Here is a 20,210-nt window from a genome sequence, read left to right as displayed (position 1 = left end):
CACTATAGGTGATGGTAGCAAAATTCAGCCCCCGCTTGGATACGGAATCATTTGTCCCTTTTCAAATGTTCAGAATTCAGATATTCATCAGATTTTAATTTTTTTTAGATGCTGGAATCTGCAAATATTTGTGAGTTTCTCCCTCTTTCTCTCTCTCTCTTTCTCTCTCTCTCTGTCTCTCTCTCTCTCTTTTTTTTTTTTTTTTTTTTAATAGATGTAATTTCTGATTGCAAAACTTGATAAAATCTCAGGAAAAAAACAGAATATACAAAGTTATTTTTTCTCTTAGATGCACTTTAGAAGAATGTAAACATTGCATTTTTTTCCTGTTTTGTAGACTCCTATCCACTACAGTTCTGTGCATTTTCCAGAATCCTTTCTGTGTTTCTGCAAAGTGTTGGGATTTTTATTTTGTTAACATCATACCACCAGGTACATCAAAGGTAGGTATTTCTACATCTTAAGATGCTGTGTAGTTTGGAGGTACAATACTAGTTTACATATTGGAATTAGAGTGAAATCAGCAGTGCAGAAAGCATTTGACAATTTACTCTGTTTATCAGAGCAACAGGTGCAGCGGAATAAAATAAACAGTACAGAGCTTGACTGCGTAAGTACCTAATCTAGCTGGGGATCACTACACCATCTGCAAACAGAACTCAGGCACATTTTACTGGGTTTACATGGCAAAGTTTTGGTAGCAGGGGGGCTGCAGGGGTGGCCTCTGTGAGCAGATCCCAGCAGCTGCCCCATGTCAGATCAGAGCCAGCTCCAGACAGCTGCAAAAGGGACCCACTGATGGCCAGAGACCAGCCAGGGAGCAGCATTAGTTGGGCCTCTGGGAGGGAAGATTGAAGAAAGGGGGGAAAAAAAAAACAACTGCTGCGCAACAGCAGCTGGGAGAGAGAAGAGTGATAAGCAGCCCTGCAGAGACCAAGGTCATTGCAGGAGGAGGGCAGGAGGTGCTCCAGGCAGGCAGCAGCAGATCCCCTGCGGGCTGTGCAGGGAGAGGCCCCTGGTGGAGCAGGCTGTCCCCCTGCAGCCCATGGGTCCCACATGGAGCAGATCTCCACGCTGCAGCCCCCCCATGGGTGGAGGAGCCCCCGGTGGAGCAGGTGGATGTGGCCTGGAGGAGGCTGCGGCCCATGGAGAGCCCCCGCAGGAGCAGGCCCCAGGCCGGAGCTGCAGCCCATGGAGAGGAGCCCACGCAGGAGCAGGGGGTCTGGGGGGAGCTGCCCCCACCCGTGGGGGACCCGTGCTGGAGCAGTTTGCTCCTGGGGGATGGATGGACCCCGTGTGGGAGCAGTGCTTGAAGAGCTGCTGCCTGTGGGCAGCCCCCGCAGGCTCATTTTGGGAAGGACGGCATCCATGGGAGGGACCCCACGGGGAGCAGGGGCAGAGAGGGACCGGGAAGGAGCGGCGGAGACTGAGACGAAGCGTCAGGGACCGACCAGAGCCCCCTGTTCTCCTGCATGGCTCGGGGCAAGGAGGTAGGAGAGGGTGGATGAGTGTAAGGTGTTTTTGGTATGTTTCTCGTTTCTCACTATTCTATTCCAGTGGTCATAGGGAATAAATTACATTAACCTCCCTATGCTGAGTCTGTGTTGCCCATAACAATAACTGTTGAGTGATCTCCCTGTCTTCACCTCAGCCCTTGAGCCCTTTCCGTGGTATTTTCTCTCCCATTGTCCTTTGAGGAGGAGGGGGAGTGAGAGCGTTTGTGGGGTGAAACCACCACAAAACGGGATTATTACTTCGCGCATACAACGCACCCGCTTTAAGCAGCAAAAACGCGCCGGGCAGTGAATCCCCCTTTCTCTGTTCAAGCCACGCCGCACAACCGCGAGCAGCACGGCGCCTGGCGTTAGCTTTCCTGCCCCGGCACTGCGGGCAGCTGCAGAAGCGCTGCCGGCGACAGCACCGGGGACCAGGACCAAACTCGGGGCTAGGGCGCAGGTGAGCGACAAGCACCGCTCCGCGGCGGGCTGCCCCGGGGACGGGGGGGCTCCAACTCTGGGGACGGGGCTGCGGGGAGCGCCCCTCCCTCAGCGCCGGCTGCTCGGCGGCGGCCGGGGGCTGCCCCGCGGGCTGTGTGCAGGCGGCGAAGGCGGGGTCCCGGTGCCGGCTCCTCCGCCCCATCCCGGTGCCGCCGTCCCCTCGGCGCCCTCCCCGGCCGGCTCCGGCTGGGGCTCGGCGGCTGCCATTGGCTCAGCGGCGCCATCCGGGCACTCGGCGCAGCGCCGCCGCTCGGCCCCGATCGTCCCCAATATGGCGGAGGTGAGCGGGGAAAGCGGGCCGGGGCGCCGGGGTTCGCCCGCCTCCCCGCCGCCCCCCGCCGCCGCCGCGCCCCCCGCGCCCGCCCGGCCGGCGCCGTGAGGAGCGCTGCGGGGCGGCCCGGCGGGGCGGCGGGGCCGGAGGGGCGGCGGGGAGGCCGGGCGAGCCGCCGGGGCAGCGGGAGCCTGCGCGAGTAGGCCGCGCGGCGGGGGCCGGTGCGCAGCCCGCGGGACGGGGCCCGGTGTGGCGGCAGGGCCGGGGGCGGCGGGAGGCGGCGGCCGGTGCCGGGGGGCTCCCGGGGGGCTCCCGGTTCCCCTGTCACGGCCCGCGCAGGCCGGGGTGGGAGGGAGGGAGCGGGAGCGGCGGGCCCGGTGCGGGGCCTGCGGCGGGGCCGGTGGGTGGGTGGGTGGAGGGGAGGTGGGGGAGGCCACCTGCGGCGGGACTCACCGCGCTGTCTGCTCTCCCCACAGGCATCGTTTGGGAGTTCGAGCCCAGGTTCGTCCTCGCCAGCTTCTGCTGCCCAGCAGCCTGCCTGCCCGCCGTGCTCTCCCTCCGGGTCCTCCCCGCGGCTCTCCTCTCTTGCCTCGTAGCTTTCCTAGCGCAGCGCCTTCACGTAACTCATAGTCGCCTGCGTGAATTTCCAAAGGAAGGGATGCGCGCTTGAGGGCTCGTCCCCCGGCTCCCGGCGCAGTTAGTGATCGGCTGCTGGGAGCCCCTGACCAACACAAAGTTTTACGGTGCTTTTAAGTCAGCATCTCAGGAAAGTCATGTAGTCAGGGTAGAGAGAGAGAGACAGTTCCTCTTCTTGCTGATAACTACAGGCCCGTGTGAATTTCTGACTTCTTGATATTACCAGAAAGCACTTAAAATCATACTTATATGCAGTCGTTAAGGCCTGAACCACTGTAAAGGTTCTTTGGAATACCTTCCCTTTACACCAGCAAGCGTATGTAACATCATCAGGGCTACTCGCGAATAAGTATGTTGGGGAGTGCCTTTGCTTCCGTCCTACTTCTATTCTGCATTAGCTACTTTTCTTCATTTTAACTGCTCTTACTGAATTTAGCAAGCTTGTGTTACTTGAGTATGGGATGGATATTGAGTGTTCAGAGACGCTGAGGGGGGGCTTTTTTTTGCCTAAAATATACGAGTTGTGTACACCTTCCAATTCAGTTATTCAAATATAAAATTAGTTATAGCAGTGATTTGAAACAATAGTCTTGAGCATATGGGCATATATGCCTGTGTATATATGTAGACATATGTATATATGCTAAATCAAGATGGTTCTCAGTTCTTGAAAAGCTATGGGATCGGGATGTAATAGCTAACAGTGGAAAAATTCAACACATAATGTAATTATCGTAATTGGGGTAGTAGTATCAGCTATGCTGGGAGATCCATGAGACCACAATATGAACAGCATGTGAATAAAAAGCATTTTTGGCTTGAATGTTTCCTTCTGGTATGGCATTTTGAACTTGCACAGTATTGTCTTAAGCACGCTAAATGGACAAAGTTTACTTTAATTACCTGCATGTAAGGAACAAACACTTAGTGTAATTGCTGAAAATTAATTGGATGCTCTAAGACTCAGCAGTGTTAGTATATACAAGTGTCTCTTTGAAGGCTAGAAGCAGTGCAGTGAGGGATACTGCTTTATTTTATTTTATTTTTTTTGAAGAAGAGGATTGAAAATTTGTAGATATTTTCTTGATGTTCAAAAGAAGTTCTTCTGAGGACATAGTTCCTAATAAACCTTTTCTTTGCTTCTCATCAGCCAAGGATTGCATATAGCACTAGTATGTAAAAACTGGAAGGGGAAATCAGAAGCGAAAGAAATATCCCAATCTGCTTACTTTTCCCATCCTGAAAGCCATAAGCAAGTCCACATTAAAGTATAAAACAACCCTGTATTTCTGTAGTTTTCTTTGACTTTGCAGTGCAAAATTATTTACATCTGTATGACTTGTCGAATATAATGATAAGGTTTCTGAGAGTTGACAAAATGCACATAAAATAATAACAGTACTTTTGGGTGACTTACCTCCTCGAGTAATGAAAAACTCTCTGTCGGACCACCACAGAGCTGTCACAATGGCTGGGTAACTAAATGCTATCCATTAGAAGCATTTTGTAATTTCCCATATATTTTCCTCTATTTCTTGAGACTCTGCAGATTTTGTTATTTCTTTCTAGATCAAGTGCTAAGACCTCAGCTAAACTAAGCTGAAGTGAGTCTCACTGTGTATTTTGCTGTTAGTAGAAAGTTGGTTCTTAAGCTAAAAGTAGCCATTTACCAGTGAAAAGCTAGACTAGTTACCATATAAATCATTATAAATAGAATCAGAGACTATAAATCACAGCCTCTGGATTTGCAAGGTACAACTGGCTTTCCTGCAGCACCTGATTTCTTGTGATATACATGCTTTATACTTCAACAGTGTTTTCAAGGATGGTTTGAATAGTCTTCTATCCATCAGAATACTCATTTGGGATTGTACTTTCTGCAACTGTTTCAGTAGTTCAGAAAGTTCTTCCAAGTTCTGCAAGAGAGAAAAGTATACCTATTACTTAGAAGTATGAAAAGGGAAGGCCAGCTAAAACAGCTGAATTTGTCAGGTAGCTAGGTGTTTGTTCCAGTTATTCCATTTAAAGTTTTGACCCTATATGTGAAAGAATACATGCAACTTTTTTTGTGTGTGTGTGACTTCATGTGTTGATGTAGAAAAAATAACTCAGATTAGGGTTTTTTTGATAGTTGGCTCTTTATCATCTGAGGATCATGACTTTGACCCTTCTGCTGAAATGCTGGTGCATGATTATGACGATGAACGCACTCTTGAAGAAGAGGAAATGATGGAAGAAAGCAAAAATTTCAGCTCTGAAATTGAAGATTTAGAAAAGGTAAGAGTGACTAACCCTCTTCTAAATGTCCATATGTGTTGTGCCCTTTTTACTGTAAAGAACGCTCAACCTGTTCTTTAGTTTGCGTTGTATAATGCAGTTTCCTAAAAAATGCTTTTGCAGCTTGTTTAAAAAGAGGAAAAGAAAATCAGGTTTAGTTAGGAGACAGCACTGTGTTCTCGCAAAAAGGCTGAATTTGGCTTTTCAAAGGAATTAGTGATAGGTTAAAGTCAGACTCTTCTTCATTTAAGAGTGCCTTCACTTTGGAGGAGAAACCACTGAAGCTGACTTTGAAAGTCCTCTTATCAAATATCACTTCTTATCACTCAGATCAGTTTTAGAAGTTGGAAATAGGTAGAAATTATACATTGTGCGTGCTTTTAAGTGACAACTAGCTGTATTTCATTCTGTTGGTCATTTCTTGCTTTTCCAATCTGGAAACAAACATTTATGTTTTAGATGTGATGGATCGCATTCATTCGCTATGTAAATGCTAGTTTTCTGTCTCGGTTTTATCAGTTTGGCAGTTGGTGGGTGTACAGAATGACCAACGTGCTCCTTGGCTTTTCGTATTGTGTATTTTACACTGTTTAATTACATGCTTTTCCTGTTTATGCCTCTTGTTCATCCATGTCAGTGCATCACCCATTTCAAATGTCTGTTGAATGCTGAACACCCACAAATTGACGCCACTTGAATTACCATTCAGTGACCCACTTACATTGCTCAACATAACTGCAGATTTTGGTTGAGTTTCAGGAAAGCGTAGTTTCTGGCATCAAATATGAAGCTGTATCTGTGTAGCCCATATAAAAAAGTTAAATACTGAATTGACAGTGAATTCAATGAACTCCTGATTTTTCGTCCTTCTACATGTACAATTACATTTTTGCTGATTATGAACTTGTAGTTACAATAACAAAGGAGCTTGCCAAGTCTAGTGGTTAAAATGGAGTTATTACTCCACAAAATGATCTTATTGCCTCTATAATAGAAGGAAATAGAACTGAGAGCCACTCATCTTAAACACTTTATTACTTTAGGTCCCGATCCTGGAAAGACTTGGACATGTGTTTACGTTTACCCATTGTGAAAAGTCTTTGCAGGACTAACACCTTAGCTGACTAAAGAAAACAAGTAATTTAATCAGTGTATGAGTTCAACAAGAAATTTTTAAAGGTAATAAAACTTTTAAAGGTATAAATATTGGAAAATATTTCTTATTCTTTGATGGCTTGAATCAGGTAAATTAATCTCCATGGTTTGTTGTTTCATTAATTGTCTTAGGTTGCAAATACGGTATTTAGTAGAATCATTTGATCAAAAACTGTCGGAAAAAATTATAAATCCAGCCTCTCTCTCGATTATTTTTTTGCATTCTAAATCGTTAGCTGTCTTTCTCAGCTGCTCAGCAGTCACTACCAAATATGTTGTGCGGAAAATGGATATGAGGAATAAAGAGTTGCTATTTTGGTTTACTTTTGTGGGGTTTTGAATTTACACATGCAGCTGTAACTATGTAGGACTAAAATCAAGTTTTTCTGCAGTTCTCTCTTGTAGGGGGGTTGTATTCCTAGTGTATCTTCTCTTGAAGAAATACAGGCAAATCATCAGATAAGGATCAATGTTTAATAGTCAATTACTATTTAGTTTCATCTAGTAAAGATTTTTCTTGAATTGTATGATTGGACTTCACTATATGACAATAGAGGTGGTGATGAATTATTTCAATCCTGTGCCTGAAAATATTTAAAATCTTGATTCAAGTTTTCTGCTTTCAATTAAGTATTTCTTTGTTTGTTCTTACTTTTGTTTTTCAAAATACGTCCTATCCTTTTAGGCCTGAACTGTTCACAAGTATTTGGCAATATGTTAAAGTGTTTGTAAATCCTCTTGTATTAGGAAGGAAACATGCCATTGGAAGATTTACTGGCATTCTATGGCTATGAACCCACAATTCCAGTTATAGCAGGTTCCAGTGCGGATAGCTCTCCAAGTGAACTTGCAGATGAACTTCCAGATATGACTCTAGATAAAGTAAGTTGGAGAGCCATCTTTACCGGTATTACAATTTAAAAGCAGAAATCCAAATGACCTCAAATTATGTTTGACTACCTCTTGATGTTACACAATGTGTATCTTTGTCAATTTCAATATGCAATTGATAATTACTGTATTATTTTGAATTTATTAATTTTCAAGGACAATGAAGATCTGGTTCTAGTTACACTTATTGCACTTACAAATGCATGGCAGCTTCAATGGCAATTTATAACAACAAATGAGAGATGAATAAGTTCAGTTATTCTAAAACACATCCAAAGAACTGTAGGATTTTGTTTGTTTTTAAAGAGAAGTGGGATTTTCCCCCAATGTTCTATATTTTATTTTAATGTATGCAACATCCGGAAATAATAATTCTGGATTCCAGCGTATGTGTTATGTATCAAAATTTATGTGGATGACTTGAAAATGCTCTCCTGGATGTTTGGAATGTTCCTTTCAGATATGTATCATTTGGGAAGGTCTCAACTTCAGGGAGAGAGAGAGAGAGACTGTATTTACCTACAGTGACTATATGCGTTGCATTACTGATGTAAAAAACATGAGCTTACGTGATTTGCAGGCTAACATTGAATTCTGAGATTTTAAGCTCATTTTTGGTTGTAAGGAGTATTCAGACAGTAATTTGGATTATAAAATCTATAGGTAGTAAGTATATGCTTTTTAAAAATACTTTCTGAAAGTATGATGTAATGGTAAACGCCACAGAAAGTAGAGTATAATGATGGCTCTGCACATCTGATTCTCATTAGGATTCACGATTGTGTTGAGGCTACAAATATGTAGTCAGCTTGTTGTCTAATACCATTCTTTCCCTCCCTAACCTCCATTCAGAGGGGTTCAGACATGTCTGCTAGTGGAGGAAGTGAGCTTTTTCTTTCTTTTTTTCTTTCTTTCCATCTTCTTCCTTTTCTCTTGTTTAACCTATGAAAAATTCATTTTTTGTGTGTATTTTGGTAAGATACCAGGTTGTTCCTGGCAATTTTTTTTTTTCCCAGAGTTTAAAGGGTAGCAGGTTCTTAAAGTTTCAATGTGTCTGTGATGTAAAGAATGGAAGTTGCCTCAGAACTTTAGAATTTTGTCATTAGTGTTTTTCACTGGAAGCAGTTAGACAAATGTCTGAGATTGATGGTTGCAGAGTTTTTTCTTGTACCTTTACTTTATTAAAGGACAAAAGAGAAATGAACCCCTGTGTCAACTCTGAAATAAAGTTATATTTGTTCTTGGATTTAGGAAGAGCAAAGTAGCTTTTTAATGAATGGAGTACAATCTACTAAAATGATTTCTTTCTGAATATGGGAGGACACTTCTTTACTGTGAGGGTGACAGAGCACTGTAACAGGTTGCTCAGAGAGGCTGTGGAGTTCCCTCTGGAGATATGGAAAACCTGCCTGGATGTGATCCTGTGCAGTGTGTGCTAGGTGATCCTGCTTGAACAGGGGCTTGGACGAGATGATCCCCAGAGGTCCCTTCCAGCCTCAGCTGTCCTGTGATTCTGTGATACTTAGGGTAAAATAATTCATTTTAATTAAATTATCAAAATGTGATGAATCTGACTCCTTACTGGTCTATACTTAATAGACATTTTGAGGGTTTTTTTTTAGTTGTTGTTACTGTTTTTTATTATTATTTTGTTATTATTTTAATGATACAGGAGGAAATAGCTAAAGACCTCTTGTCGGGTGATGATGAAGAAACACAGTCCTCTGCTGATGACTTGACACCATCGGTTACTTCACATGAGGCTACAGACTTCTTTCCTCGGCCATTAAGATGTAGGAAAACTAATTTTGTAACAGTATTCTAAAAAGTCCTGACATTATGTACAGCTTCCTAGCTTAAACTGTCACATTTGCAGACTGCTAACTTTACCGGGAGATAAGAAATAATGCTTTGGGGGGTGTTGGACATGAATGTTCTTTGGTCATTATTACTAATTACCTAGAAGACCTATACTTGGTGCCATGCTCAAAGAAATAAAATAAAATTGATTAATTTTGCTACAAATACAGTAACTTTTTGTAATCACTATTTAGTGTGGTGTCGAGGAACACTTTTATGGTTTTCAGTGTTTTAGTGAATGACATGAATCTGTAGCATATTCTTTTAAGTTAGTGTTTTTCTACTAAAACTTTGCTGCCATTTTTAAGCTAGTGACTCCTCCATTCAGCCTGAGGATATGAACATGGCTGTGATTTCTTTGTGATTTTTTCTTTCGTACATACAGCACTTTTCTATGGGACTTCATAGGGTGAGCCGAAGGATTTTATCATGGTTTCAATTTGGCAAGTGTCTTAAGCTATTTCTGGGGGAGTTCAGCCTTCTAGAGGTGAAGGATGATAAAGGTGCTGCCTCAGTCACCTGCAGTTGTAGTTCTTCACATGTTGCTAAGGTGTAGTCTAAGAAATTCATATTGAAAGAGATACTCTAAACCTTAAATCCTTAAACCATATTCTTATATATTCTTATATCCTAAAACCCTATTCTAAAACCTTAAAAATTGCAGTGAACTTTTTAAAGTAAGGAAACACCAAATTTGGTGGCACTTAAACGTTGCTCATGAACTGGTAACAAATACGACACTGAAAATGAGGCAGCTTTATGGAAAAAACCCTCATCTTACTTAGGATTAAGGAACAGTCATCTTTGCTTTCAGCTACCATGTTTTTCTGTTAGCATGTTACTCTTTCTCTATTAGAACTTCTGGTTGGTCACTTTAAATCAAATATTTACTAATTATTGACACCATTTTACTGTGTCTGTCCTGTTGGCAGTCTTATGTTTTTTTGTGTTCCCTTTTCATTTCTCTAGTACTAAGGTAAAGTTAAGTTAAACATTGGATTAATTGGAAATAAATAATTGCATGTGATTATCCAGGCATAACGTTATTTCATAAATTCATGTTAGCTTCTTGTCTGCTTCTTCTAACAGCAAAAAGAGAGAGACTAGTGATTCTAATAATGACAGAAGAGGAGCCTCTGTCAATATATTTTTGGATTTTGTCTATGATGTTGAAAGTTCTAGTTAGGTGTGACGAAGTTAAAAATGCAACCCCATTTTTGAGCATACTGTAGTTTGAGAATAAAAAATAGCTTTAATCTTATTATAATGGTAGATTCCGTTCTACCAGGGATTATACATCTATAAAAATAGAATTACTTCAGAATACAGTAGCAGACTGTTCCAGATTCTAAAATATGTGTTATTCTGTGAAGTACTGTATTTGAATTACATAGAGCGCTCTGCTGTCTGCCTTCCCAAGGAGAGAGAGAGAAAAAAAAAAACAACGTAGAAAAGAGTAATGAATGAGCTGTCTTTTGCTTATTCTGTTTTGCATATTGCTGCTGTATCTTTGCTTCATCTTGAAGCAGCCTTGTTTAAAATAATGTCTTGAATACCCATTAAAACTTCTGATTAAAGTCTTTGCTAGGTAAAAAAGACTTGCCTTCTACATTACTTTTTTTTTTTTTTTTTTTGATTAACTGGGGCTAAGTTTTAGCCCTAGATTTATTTATTTTTTTTAATTATTATTTTCTCGTACCTTTTCAGTAAGTTACAAGCTTTCATTGAAAAAAACAATGAAGAAAAATGATTGCATTTCCTTTATCTGTTAGTAAATTGGTTCAGTTGCAGTGAGGATGAATGTTTCAGTTCTGTAGCATACAATTGCCAGTGCTTTATGACTTAATGCTATAGTTTGACTCTTTGTCAGAAGGTTAGATCAACAGAATCATGATCGGTGTCTTCCTGAATAAAAGCAGGCGTTCCTCTCAAAAGCAAAAGATAACGAATGTCTTGCAGTTATGTTTAAACTGAAAATGCTTCCTAGCTAAAACAAAACTTTTTTGTGTCTGAAGCAAACACTACGTGTGATGGAGATAAAGAATCAGATGGTGAAGATGTAGAGGCAGACAATGGTAATTCATCTGAAGATTTGAGAAAGGTAATTACTGTTTCTTAAGACAATCAAACAGAAAGCTAACATTTTTTAATAGTAGTTTCTATGTTATGATTTTGAGTACATATTTAAAATAATACCTTAATTCTGAAATTCCCTGTGCTGAATGCCAAGTAAATGGCAGTTTTTAATGCTTCCATGTGAAAAATATTGATCATATTTTTCTCTTTTTTTTTTTTTTTTTTTTTTTTTTTAACATCTTCAGGAAATAATGGTTGGTTCACAGTACCAGGCTGAAATTCCACCTTACCTTGGCAGGTACAGTGATGAAGAAAAGGGTAAGTTCTTCTGCCTATTTTACTTTTTATCTTATGCTTCTGTGTAGCAGTTGATTAATTTTTTTATTGTAAAGTCAATGACATTGTTAAAATCTCAGAGACTTTAAAAATACTAAAAATGTGAAGTGATGCAACCATATAATTATTGCTCAGAAATGTGATTCTACGACTTCAAGAAGACATTCTCAAGAAGACATAGGAGTGTGGATTACAACATTAATTCAGAACTAGCTAGTGATTTTAGGAGGAAGCAAACACTGGGTCAAGAAGGAAATACTTTCCTCAGAGAATCATAACTGGCCCATGAGTTTGTAACCTAGTTTACAATGAAGATCTTCAAAACAGTATTTTTCTTTAGTTGCTTTTTAAATTTTTTTTGTTGTTGTTTGGCAAGCAAAACTGTGTGGGCTGTGAAATGGATATAGAAAGCATAATAAACTGTTTTCAATTTCCATGGCATGAGAAGGAGATACAGGTCCTGATACATTTTGTCTTTTACAAAACACATTCTAAGTCTGATATTATTCCATTGTAAATTTGGATTAAAAACTGCAGTTGTGCTTGAATATAAAAAATAATCTAAGAGTTTTATTTAGTATCTTTAAAGGTTTTCACTATGAGAAAAGTGCAACACAGATAGCAGTGGAATAAAAAAAAAAGAGAAATTTTCTCATGGATAGAACAACTGTGAAATTAAGGAACAGTTTGGGAGATACCTTAATAAATGAAGGGCATTCTGTGTTTTGTTTTGTTTTGTTTTTTCTGTAAGTTTTCAAAATTCTGTCAGGTACTTGCTTTCAAAACAACACATTTCATGGGAATATTATTCTAATGAAGCATATGAAGTCTTTTCACCATTGCCAATGATGGTTTGTAATAGAGAAGAAGGCTGTTAACTACAGAGCTGGAAGCATTAGTGAGTGAACATCTCTTGTTCTGTAAGAAACCTAGGGCAGCTTCCTGTTTTTGAAGATTCAAGCATGATGCTTACCAGTTGCAAGAAATGGAGGAATAAAACCAAGATTTATCTGGATAGCCCTTTTACTGTTCATACTTGATTTTTTATCAGCCAAGAATTAGAGAATAACCAGAGGATGACCATGAGGGAGTTAACCTAACAACTTTCAGTGGAATGAGCTGATGCTAGAGAGCTGGTGAGAGTCATGTCTGCTGGCCTGGCCAGCAGTGTGGTAGCTCTCAGGATTGGAGAACCCATGGAGCTCCTCTTGAGAATGTCAGGCATGGACTCCAGCAAGAAATGCTGGATTGTCTTGATTAGTGAAAGGGGAAAAAAATAAAGGAGGTAGGACCTGAGGGTCAGTAGCACTCAGAGGTGTAAGGTGGAGGTACTCTGAAACACTGCATGTACTGGAATAAACAGGCTTCAGAGTTCTGGCATTACACTGCAGCAATTCTAGAATCGTCCCCCTCTACGTAAAGGTGATCCTGTGATAGCCTCTTCTGTACTAGCTGAAGAGGTGGTGATGGCAGACAGGCTTATATTTCTGCCATGTAGTCCCAGCTGCTGGAACTGTCATAGATGGCAGCTCAGTTTTTCTATAAACCTTATGCTTATAACATATCCATTTGAAATCTTTCTGTATCATGCCATAACAGCACTTTCTGAGAAGATGTAACTTTATTTCTCACCTTTACTTAGTACTGTTTCCTGCAGTTTTATGAGAGGTTAGAGAAGATTCTTTGCCTCTCTACTGTAACATCCATTATGCTTGTGTGTGAAAAATGCTGAATTTTGCATTACAAAGAGATTACATGAAACATTATATGCAATGTTAATCAGATCTGTTGGTTAAATTCTAGATTAAACTATAGATCTTACAATGTGTGCACAGACTGGCAAAGGTTCAAGCCAAATCTTCTTTAGGACTGATATGTTGTCTGTCAAGCTACTTAAGAGGGTACATACATGATTTCAGTGTACTATGAAGGACTATCCACCCTTTATTGTTTGTAAAACATGCAGTGTACAAGATTACAAAACTTGGTTGTTAATGAACACAAAAAGAAATAACAACATGAAGACCTAAATTCTATTCAGATAAGTAAGTTTTGGCAAATTCTTGTTGAAAGTGATCAGTTAGCCGCCTCCTCTTCTATTTTTTTCTCTTCCCAGATGTATAATATTTAAAATATTAAAGTAATTTTCTACAATGTTACTGTAAACTGTAAGTTATTTGCTGAAAACGGTTTGCCGTGGTTTGGCACAGATGGCTAGCTAAATTCCATAACACTGCTTTCTCACTCCCCCTTGTCAAAGGATAAGGGGGAGAAAATAACATGGAAATGGCTCAAGGGTTGAGGTAAAGACAGGGAGATCACTCAGCAGTTATCATCATGGGCAAAACAGCCTCAGTAGAAGGAGATTGATGTAATTTGTTGCCTATCACTAGCAGTTTAAAACAGTGAGAAACTAAAGGCAAACCAAAAACACTTTCCCTCCATTCACCCTCTCCTACCCTCCCCTCGAGCAGTGCAGGGGAATGGGGAGTGGGGACTCTGGTCAGTTCTCGTGGGGTCCCTCCCATGGATGCCGTCCTTCCCCAACTGAGCCTGCGGGGGCTGCCCACAGGCAGCAGCTCTTCAAGCACTGCTCCCACAGGGGGTCCATCCATCCCCCAGGAGCAAACTGCTCCAGCACGGGTCACCCACGGGTGGGGGCAGCTCCCCCCAGACCCCCTGCTCCTGCGTGGGCTCCTCTCCACGGGCTGCAGCTCCGGCCCGGGGCCTGCTCCTGCGGGGGCTCTCCATGGGCCGCAGCCTCCTCCAGGCCACATCCACCTGCTCCACCGGGGGCTCCTCCACCCATGGGGGGGCTGCAGCGTGGAGATCTGCTCCGTGTGGGACCCATGGGCTGCAGGGGGACAGCCTGCTCCACCAGGGGCCTCTCCCTGCACAGCCCGCAGGGGAACTGCTGCTGCCTGCCTGCAGCACCTCCTGCCCTCCTCCTGCACTCACCTGGGGACTGCAGAGCTGCTTCTCACTCCTCTCTCTCTCCCAGTTGCTGTTCCCCAGCAGTATTTTTTTCCCCTTCCTTGACTCTGCTCTTCCAGTGGCCCAACCAGTGTCACTCCCTGCCTCGGCTCTGGCCAGTGATGAGTCCCTTTTGCAGCTGTCTGGAGCTGGCTCTGATCTGACATGGGGCAGCTGCTGGGCTTTGCTCACAGAGGCCACCCCTGCAGTCCCCCACTACCAAATCTTTGCCATGTAAACCTGATACACATCGGAATAAAACAGTGGTTTGCTAGTTTGTTCGTATGAAGATGATGTGTATACATGCATAATTTGATTGAATCATCTAGCAGTCTACAAACCATTCCTATGAAAAGACTCTGGAGAGTTCAGTCCCTTATCTCACCCTCATGGAACCTGGATCTCTTCACCACACCATACAGCAGTTTGTCTTTTAACTGAGGCATTTGTGCAAAAAGTGAGCTGCAATATATAAGTGGCATGATGGTATTTGATTTGATTTCTTTTGCGTTCCTGTTCTCTGTCTTTGTAAAATAGCTTTTATGTTATAGTCCTTAAAATGTCACACCTGGTGTTAATGGATTTCTGTTTTAACAGCCTATGAAAACGAAGACCATTTACTTTGGAAGCCTGATGTGATCTCAGAAAATAAAGTTAAAGAATACCTTTTTGAAACCTCCTTAAGAACAGGAAATGAAAAAATGATTGGCAGAATTCCTGAAGGACTACATACACGGGACAATGAACAAGTATGTTTTATATCCTGTTCCATTTGTGACACATTGCTTTGTAATTATGGTGTTCTCTTTCTTTGCTTGTATTATAAAGACAGCAATACTCAATGTAATTGTTTCTTTTTTTTTTTTTTTTAGTTTAGAATATTATTAGGATCAGGATCTTATTTGTAATCTTAAGCATGTGCTTATTTAGGCAAATTACATGTATTTGAATGTTGGCAGTATTTTGATCTTCTAATTGTCACACTCAACAAATCCAGGTGTTTTTTAAATAACTGCATATTTTACATTTGCTTGTTTAAACCTTGCTTCAACTTTTTGAAAGTTTTGGTTTTGACTGATTTTTTAAAATATTTTTATCATAAATAAAGACAAATTCTTTTTTGGATATGAGGCATGCTCACTGAAAGGCTAGTTTCATAAATTTAGATTGTATATTTACAAACTTTAACTCTTTTTATAAAGAAGAGGGTTCTTCTTTATAAAGTTTGCAAATATACAATCTTTGCATACACTTGCAAATATACGATCTAAATCTTCTTTTATTTTGTAGGCTCTGTATGAACTTCTCAAGAGTAGCCATAACGTTAAAGAAGCAATTGAGAGATACTGTTCAAATGGAAAGGCGTCTCAGGGTAAGAAATAGTATATGATTTTTCAGAAATGCATTGGGAAAAAAAATCTTAAAGTTGCCTGTCAATCTGATTCTTACTCAAGGTTTTTCTAGACATTTCCCTATCCATCATGTCTTTAGCACGGATTAAGTATAATCTGTTGGAAATTTCTGCTAGAGAAGTTTGCAAATTTATGCAAGTTTACAGGATCAGCTCTTACACCTTTTCTTCCCTTCTTTCCTCCACTGCAGCTGTAAGAATGGCACAGACTGAGGGATGGGAAAGAAGCTGTGATTTTGCTCCTGTAAGGCAGTTCTCACCCTTGTTACAGTTTGAGTTCATGGTCAACAATCATAGAACATCTTGGGTGGAATGAGACCTTAAAGATCACCCAGTTCCATCCCCCCTGCCAGGAATGCCACCAGGTTGCCCAGGTTGTCCAACCTGGTCCTGACACCTTCAGCAATGGGGCACACACAACAATAATTTGATGGCATTTATACCAGAATGAGGAAAACATAGCTGGCTACGTAAATGAGCCCTACTCTTTTCTTCACTGCATCAGCATTGTGTTATGTCAACCCTAATCTGAATCCACCATATTGTTCTGCAGGCCTTTGGTAGAATTTGGAAAACTTTGAGTTAAGTGGAAAATGGACTTCTGCCTTGCTTGCCCCTAGTTTTATTACTCCCTTACATGAAAATCAGATTTTATTGTGAGCCGGCAATGTATTCTTGCAGTCCTGTTCAGCTCTGGGTTCCACAGCACAAGAAGGGCATGGACGTATTAGAGAGAGTCCAGAGGAGGGCCACAAAGGTGACCAGAGGGCTGGAGCACTTCTCCTATGAAGACAGGCTGAGAGAGCTGGGGTTGTTCAGCCTGGAGAAGAGAAGGCTCTGGGGAGACATCATATCAGCCTTCCAGTACCTAAAGGGGGCTTACAGGAAAGCTGGGGAGGGACTCTTTGTCAGGGAGTGGAGTGATAGGACAAGAAGTAATGGCTTTAAACTAAAAGAGGGTAGGTTTGGGTGAGATAAAAGGAAAAAAAAAATATTTACTGTGAGCGTGATGAGGCCCTGGCACAGGTTGTCCAGAGAAGCTGTGGCTGCCCCATCCCTGGAGGTGCTCAAGGCCAGGCTGGATGGGGTTTTGGGCAACCTGGTCTGGTGGGAGGTGTCCCTGCCCATGGCGGGGGGATGGAACTGTGTGGTCTTTAAGGTCCATTCCAATCCAAACCTTTCTGTGATTTAGTAAAAACAGTTCTGGGGTCTTAACATACATACTGTATGTAACTTGATATTCAGTTGATATTGATCAGTGACCTATGCAAGAAGTATGTCAGAAAATTAATCAAATACCTTCATGATGTTTTAAGTCTTTTTTATGACAAATTTCATAGGAAATAATCAGTTTTTGAATATCCTTTGCCCTCAAGGATAAAAGATTTTAGAAATCAAACTCTTCCATGAGTCTTTATAAATAGGAGTGTTAGATTTGGGGTAGGATATCTGTACAGTAAAGAACTGGGTCTAAATAACCTATTGTTTTTAACAGTGTGTTTGCATATTCATGCATTAGCAACACAATTATTTTATTGTCTGTAAAAGTTTCTTGAGCACAAATAATATGCTGTTTTTGTTATTGGCTAGAAGAGATGACAGCATGGACAGAAGAAGAATGCAGAAGCTTTGAACACGCACTTCTGATTTATGGAAAAGACTTCCATCTCATACAGAAAAACAAGGTTAGTGTTTTACAATTAAATGGAAGAACTGGTAGATGATATGATGCTGGAAATCTCTAAAAGCAATACATTTGTCCAAAGTTATGCAGAAATGTGAAATAAGAACCAACGTACCGCAACCAGTTGGGCATTTTTGTGCTAAGGTTACCTCAGATATCATTGAAAAAGCTAAATACTGTCTCTGAAATTGACTTGCGCTGACATCGCTTCTATTTATGCATTTATATTATGTTTTAGTTAAAATGCTTGTCTCTCCTAAAGTATAAAACCCGCATACTGTGGCTGTGGGAGGGGAAAACACATCCTAACTTTCTTTTTATCACAAGAAAGGTGTAATTGTACAAACGCAGGCTTAGCTTTTTGTGTTTTCAGAAGGTACTGTACTCATCTATCAGGTTTATGTTTTCTGGCTAATTGAAGGAATTCTAATCTTGATCTGGATTGCTTCTGATTAATTCCTTTGTGCTTGAAGAATAAGGATTGGATATTTTTTGATCAAAAATATATATCAATATGGACACTTCCAAACTTTGTGTACTTCCTTTATGTTTTGATACCATCTTGAGTTTTTTTTTTCTTTATGAGACTGATGTGTTTGTCAGATTTCAGGTTAATATACATCAAAATGAGTCTTTGGAGTCCTTAATGTCTTCTCAACAAGACAACAATTTTGTTTTGTTTAAACATACTGTTGTGCATATCTGTTTTCAAACCTCAACAGTTCCTGATTTTCCCAAAAGAAATCAGTACCCATTGTCTTTTTTGGCCTACTACTCTTAGGTCATGATCTGATGAGTTTTTTCCTTCCAAGAGCCTGTCTCACAGTCTTACAATTTAAAAATTGTTACATGGTTTATGAACTGAAATGTTTCAGATATAGATACAGTTTCAATCTGTGAAAAAGAACATACAGCAATGTAATACAGTAGAACCTGACATAACAGTTACATGAAACTTTGGATCTCTTCAGAGTCTGTAACTGAATTTGTTTATTCCAGATACTGGAATAAATCTAACAATATTGCAGGGGTATGGGAACTGCAGAGATGACAAAATGTCTGTGCATTAATCTTGTCAGTCCTTCTTGCCTTTTTTTAGGTAAGAACCAGAACAGTTGCTGAGTGTGTGGCTTTCTATTACATGTGGAAGAAGTCAGAACGTTACGATTATTTTGCTCAGCAAACAAGATTTGGAAAGAAGAGATATAACCATCATCCAGGAGTTACGTAAGTATAATGCTGGAATATGTATTCTGTTGCAAATCCTAAATGTAGAAGATTTTTTTTCTCCCATCCTTGCAGTGTAATGCTGCTGTGCCTATGGCAACTAAAATTAAATTGTGTCATCATTCTAGGCTTTGATTTCATGTTAAATAACCCATTGTGGTTGTAATATTCTTTTAGGGACTACATGGATCGTTTGGTAGATGAAGCAGAAGCCCTTGGTGGAGCAGTGCACACTCCAGCCTTAACATCTAATAGTCGAGCAGAAACCATTCCTGATCAACAGCTAAGCATTCTGAACTCCATCACTGCCAATGAGTTGACAGGTAAATCAAGGAAAACAAAACTCCTAACTGTAGTGAATACATAAACTACTATTTCATTTACATTTGTGTTCATCTGTTTTTCCAGCATTGACAAATACCGTAGCTACAGTCTGCCATGCTTCAGATGTGAACTGCCTGGATGATGCCTTTCCTCCTATGGACAGCTTACCCCGAGCACCAGTTAATCATGTGCCTGTTGGAACAGAAGAGTTGCTTAACTTGCCAAGCAATGGTGAAAGTGATTGTTTTAATTTATTTGAGACTGGCTTTTATCATTCAGAGCTAAACCCAATGAACATGTGCAGTGAGGATACAGAAAGACCCGCAAAGAGATTGAAAATGGGAATTGCTGTCCCAGAATCCTTCATGAATGATGTCTCTGTAAATAACCTTGGTGTGGACTTTGAGAACCATACACACCATATTACCAGTGCCAAAATGGCTGTTTCAGTGGCTGACTTCAGTAGTCTATCTTCAAATGAGACAAACGGTTTTATCAACACCCACACTCTTCACCAACATACTGCTCTTCACTCAGAATGACTGTGGAAAACGAAACAAACAGTGGGTACTTTATGCAGTAGTAGTAAACTTGATGGGAGCTATCAGGTTTGCTTAGTCTTTCACTGGAAGTTTGAACATTATGACATCAGTGATGTCTTTGTATGTATAGAACTATTATCTTGATTTATCAAGAGTAATTTCTTTTTTCAGTCCATAAATGTGGAAATGTCATAGGATGTCTGGCAGAGTTTGGGACTAAGAGAACTCTGTGGTGCAGCTTTAAGCTCTGCTTCAATTTTTTTTTTTTTTAAAGCCTGTAGACAGAGGCCACCATTTCAAAACCAGCACAGAAGTTCTGAACTGATTGGAGTGGCTTTTTAGTCTAAGTTACTTTTGCTGTCACAAATGCAGTGGAATAACAATGTTTACAGGTACCAATCCTGATCCCTGCGCAATGTAGCATTTTCTTTCTTATAAAGGCAGGGATGGGCTTCTTTAATTTAAACTGCACAAACATACAAGGATGTTTTTTAAATGGAACCTTCTCTCATGTGATACTAAACTAGAGCACTTCAGTTTACAAAACAGC

At 40.9% G+C, this 20,210-nt stretch overlaps 1 protein-coding gene across 3 annotated transcripts; it reads left to right on the top strand.

Moving 5' to 3' along the window:
- Window positions 1-2,273: 2,273 nt before the first annotated feature.
- MIER3 (MIER family member 3) lies at window positions 2,274-19,670 on the top strand. Of its 3 annotated transcripts, none has more exons than XM_084305327.1 (13): window positions 2,274-2,277; window positions 2,745-2,769; window positions 5,036-5,181; window positions 7,084-7,218; window positions 8,900-9,020; window positions 11,103-11,188; window positions 11,409-11,481; window positions 15,070-15,221; window positions 15,763-15,844; window positions 17,477-17,568; window positions 18,667-18,794; window positions 18,972-19,117; window positions 19,203-19,670. In XM_084305327.1, exons 3-13 carry the CDS (start codon window positions 5,083-5,085, stop codon window positions 19,658-19,660), a joined length of 1,572 nt encoding a protein of 523 aa, XP_084161453.1. In that variant the 5' UTR covers window positions 2,274-2,277; window positions 2,745-2,769; window positions 5,036-5,082; the 3' UTR covers window positions 19,661-19,670. The 3 variants fall into 3 exon arrangements, with proteins under 3 accessions (XP_084161453.1, XP_084161452.1, XP_084161454.1); XM_084305326.1 differs by having other exon boundaries at window positions 17,474-17,568; XM_084305328.1 differs by lacking the exons at window positions 2,274-2,277; window positions 2,745-2,769; window positions 5,036-5,181 and adding an exon at window positions 6,234-6,360 and having other exon boundaries at window positions 17,474-17,568.
- The last annotated feature ends 540 nt before the right edge of the window (window positions 19,671-20,210 follow it).

Source organism: Netta rufina, assembly GCF_964035555.1.
Source record: "Netta rufina genome assembly, chromosome: Z".
In the NCBI taxonomy this organism is placed as follows: domain Eukaryota; kingdom Metazoa; phylum Chordata; class Aves; order Anseriformes; family Anatidae; genus Netta; species Netta rufina.
The sequence above is the reverse complement of the archived record's forward strand: the minus strand, read 5'-3'. Positions and strand labels throughout refer to the sequence as shown.

Bases quoted from the DNA above. Each gene is read 5' to 3' on its own strand.
- MIER3 (XM_084305326.1), top strand. From the start codon at position 5,083: ATGCTGGTGCATGATTATGACGATGAACGCACTCTTGAAGAAGAGGAA. The intron at 5,182-7,083 runs GTAAGAGTGACT...CTCTTGTATTAG, and splicing joins AAATTGAAGATTTAGAAAAG to GAAGGAAACATGCCATTGGA. The intron at 7,219-8,899 runs GTAAGTTGGAGA...TTAATGATACAG, and splicing joins CAGATATGACTCTAGATAAA to GAGGAAATAGCTAAAGACCT.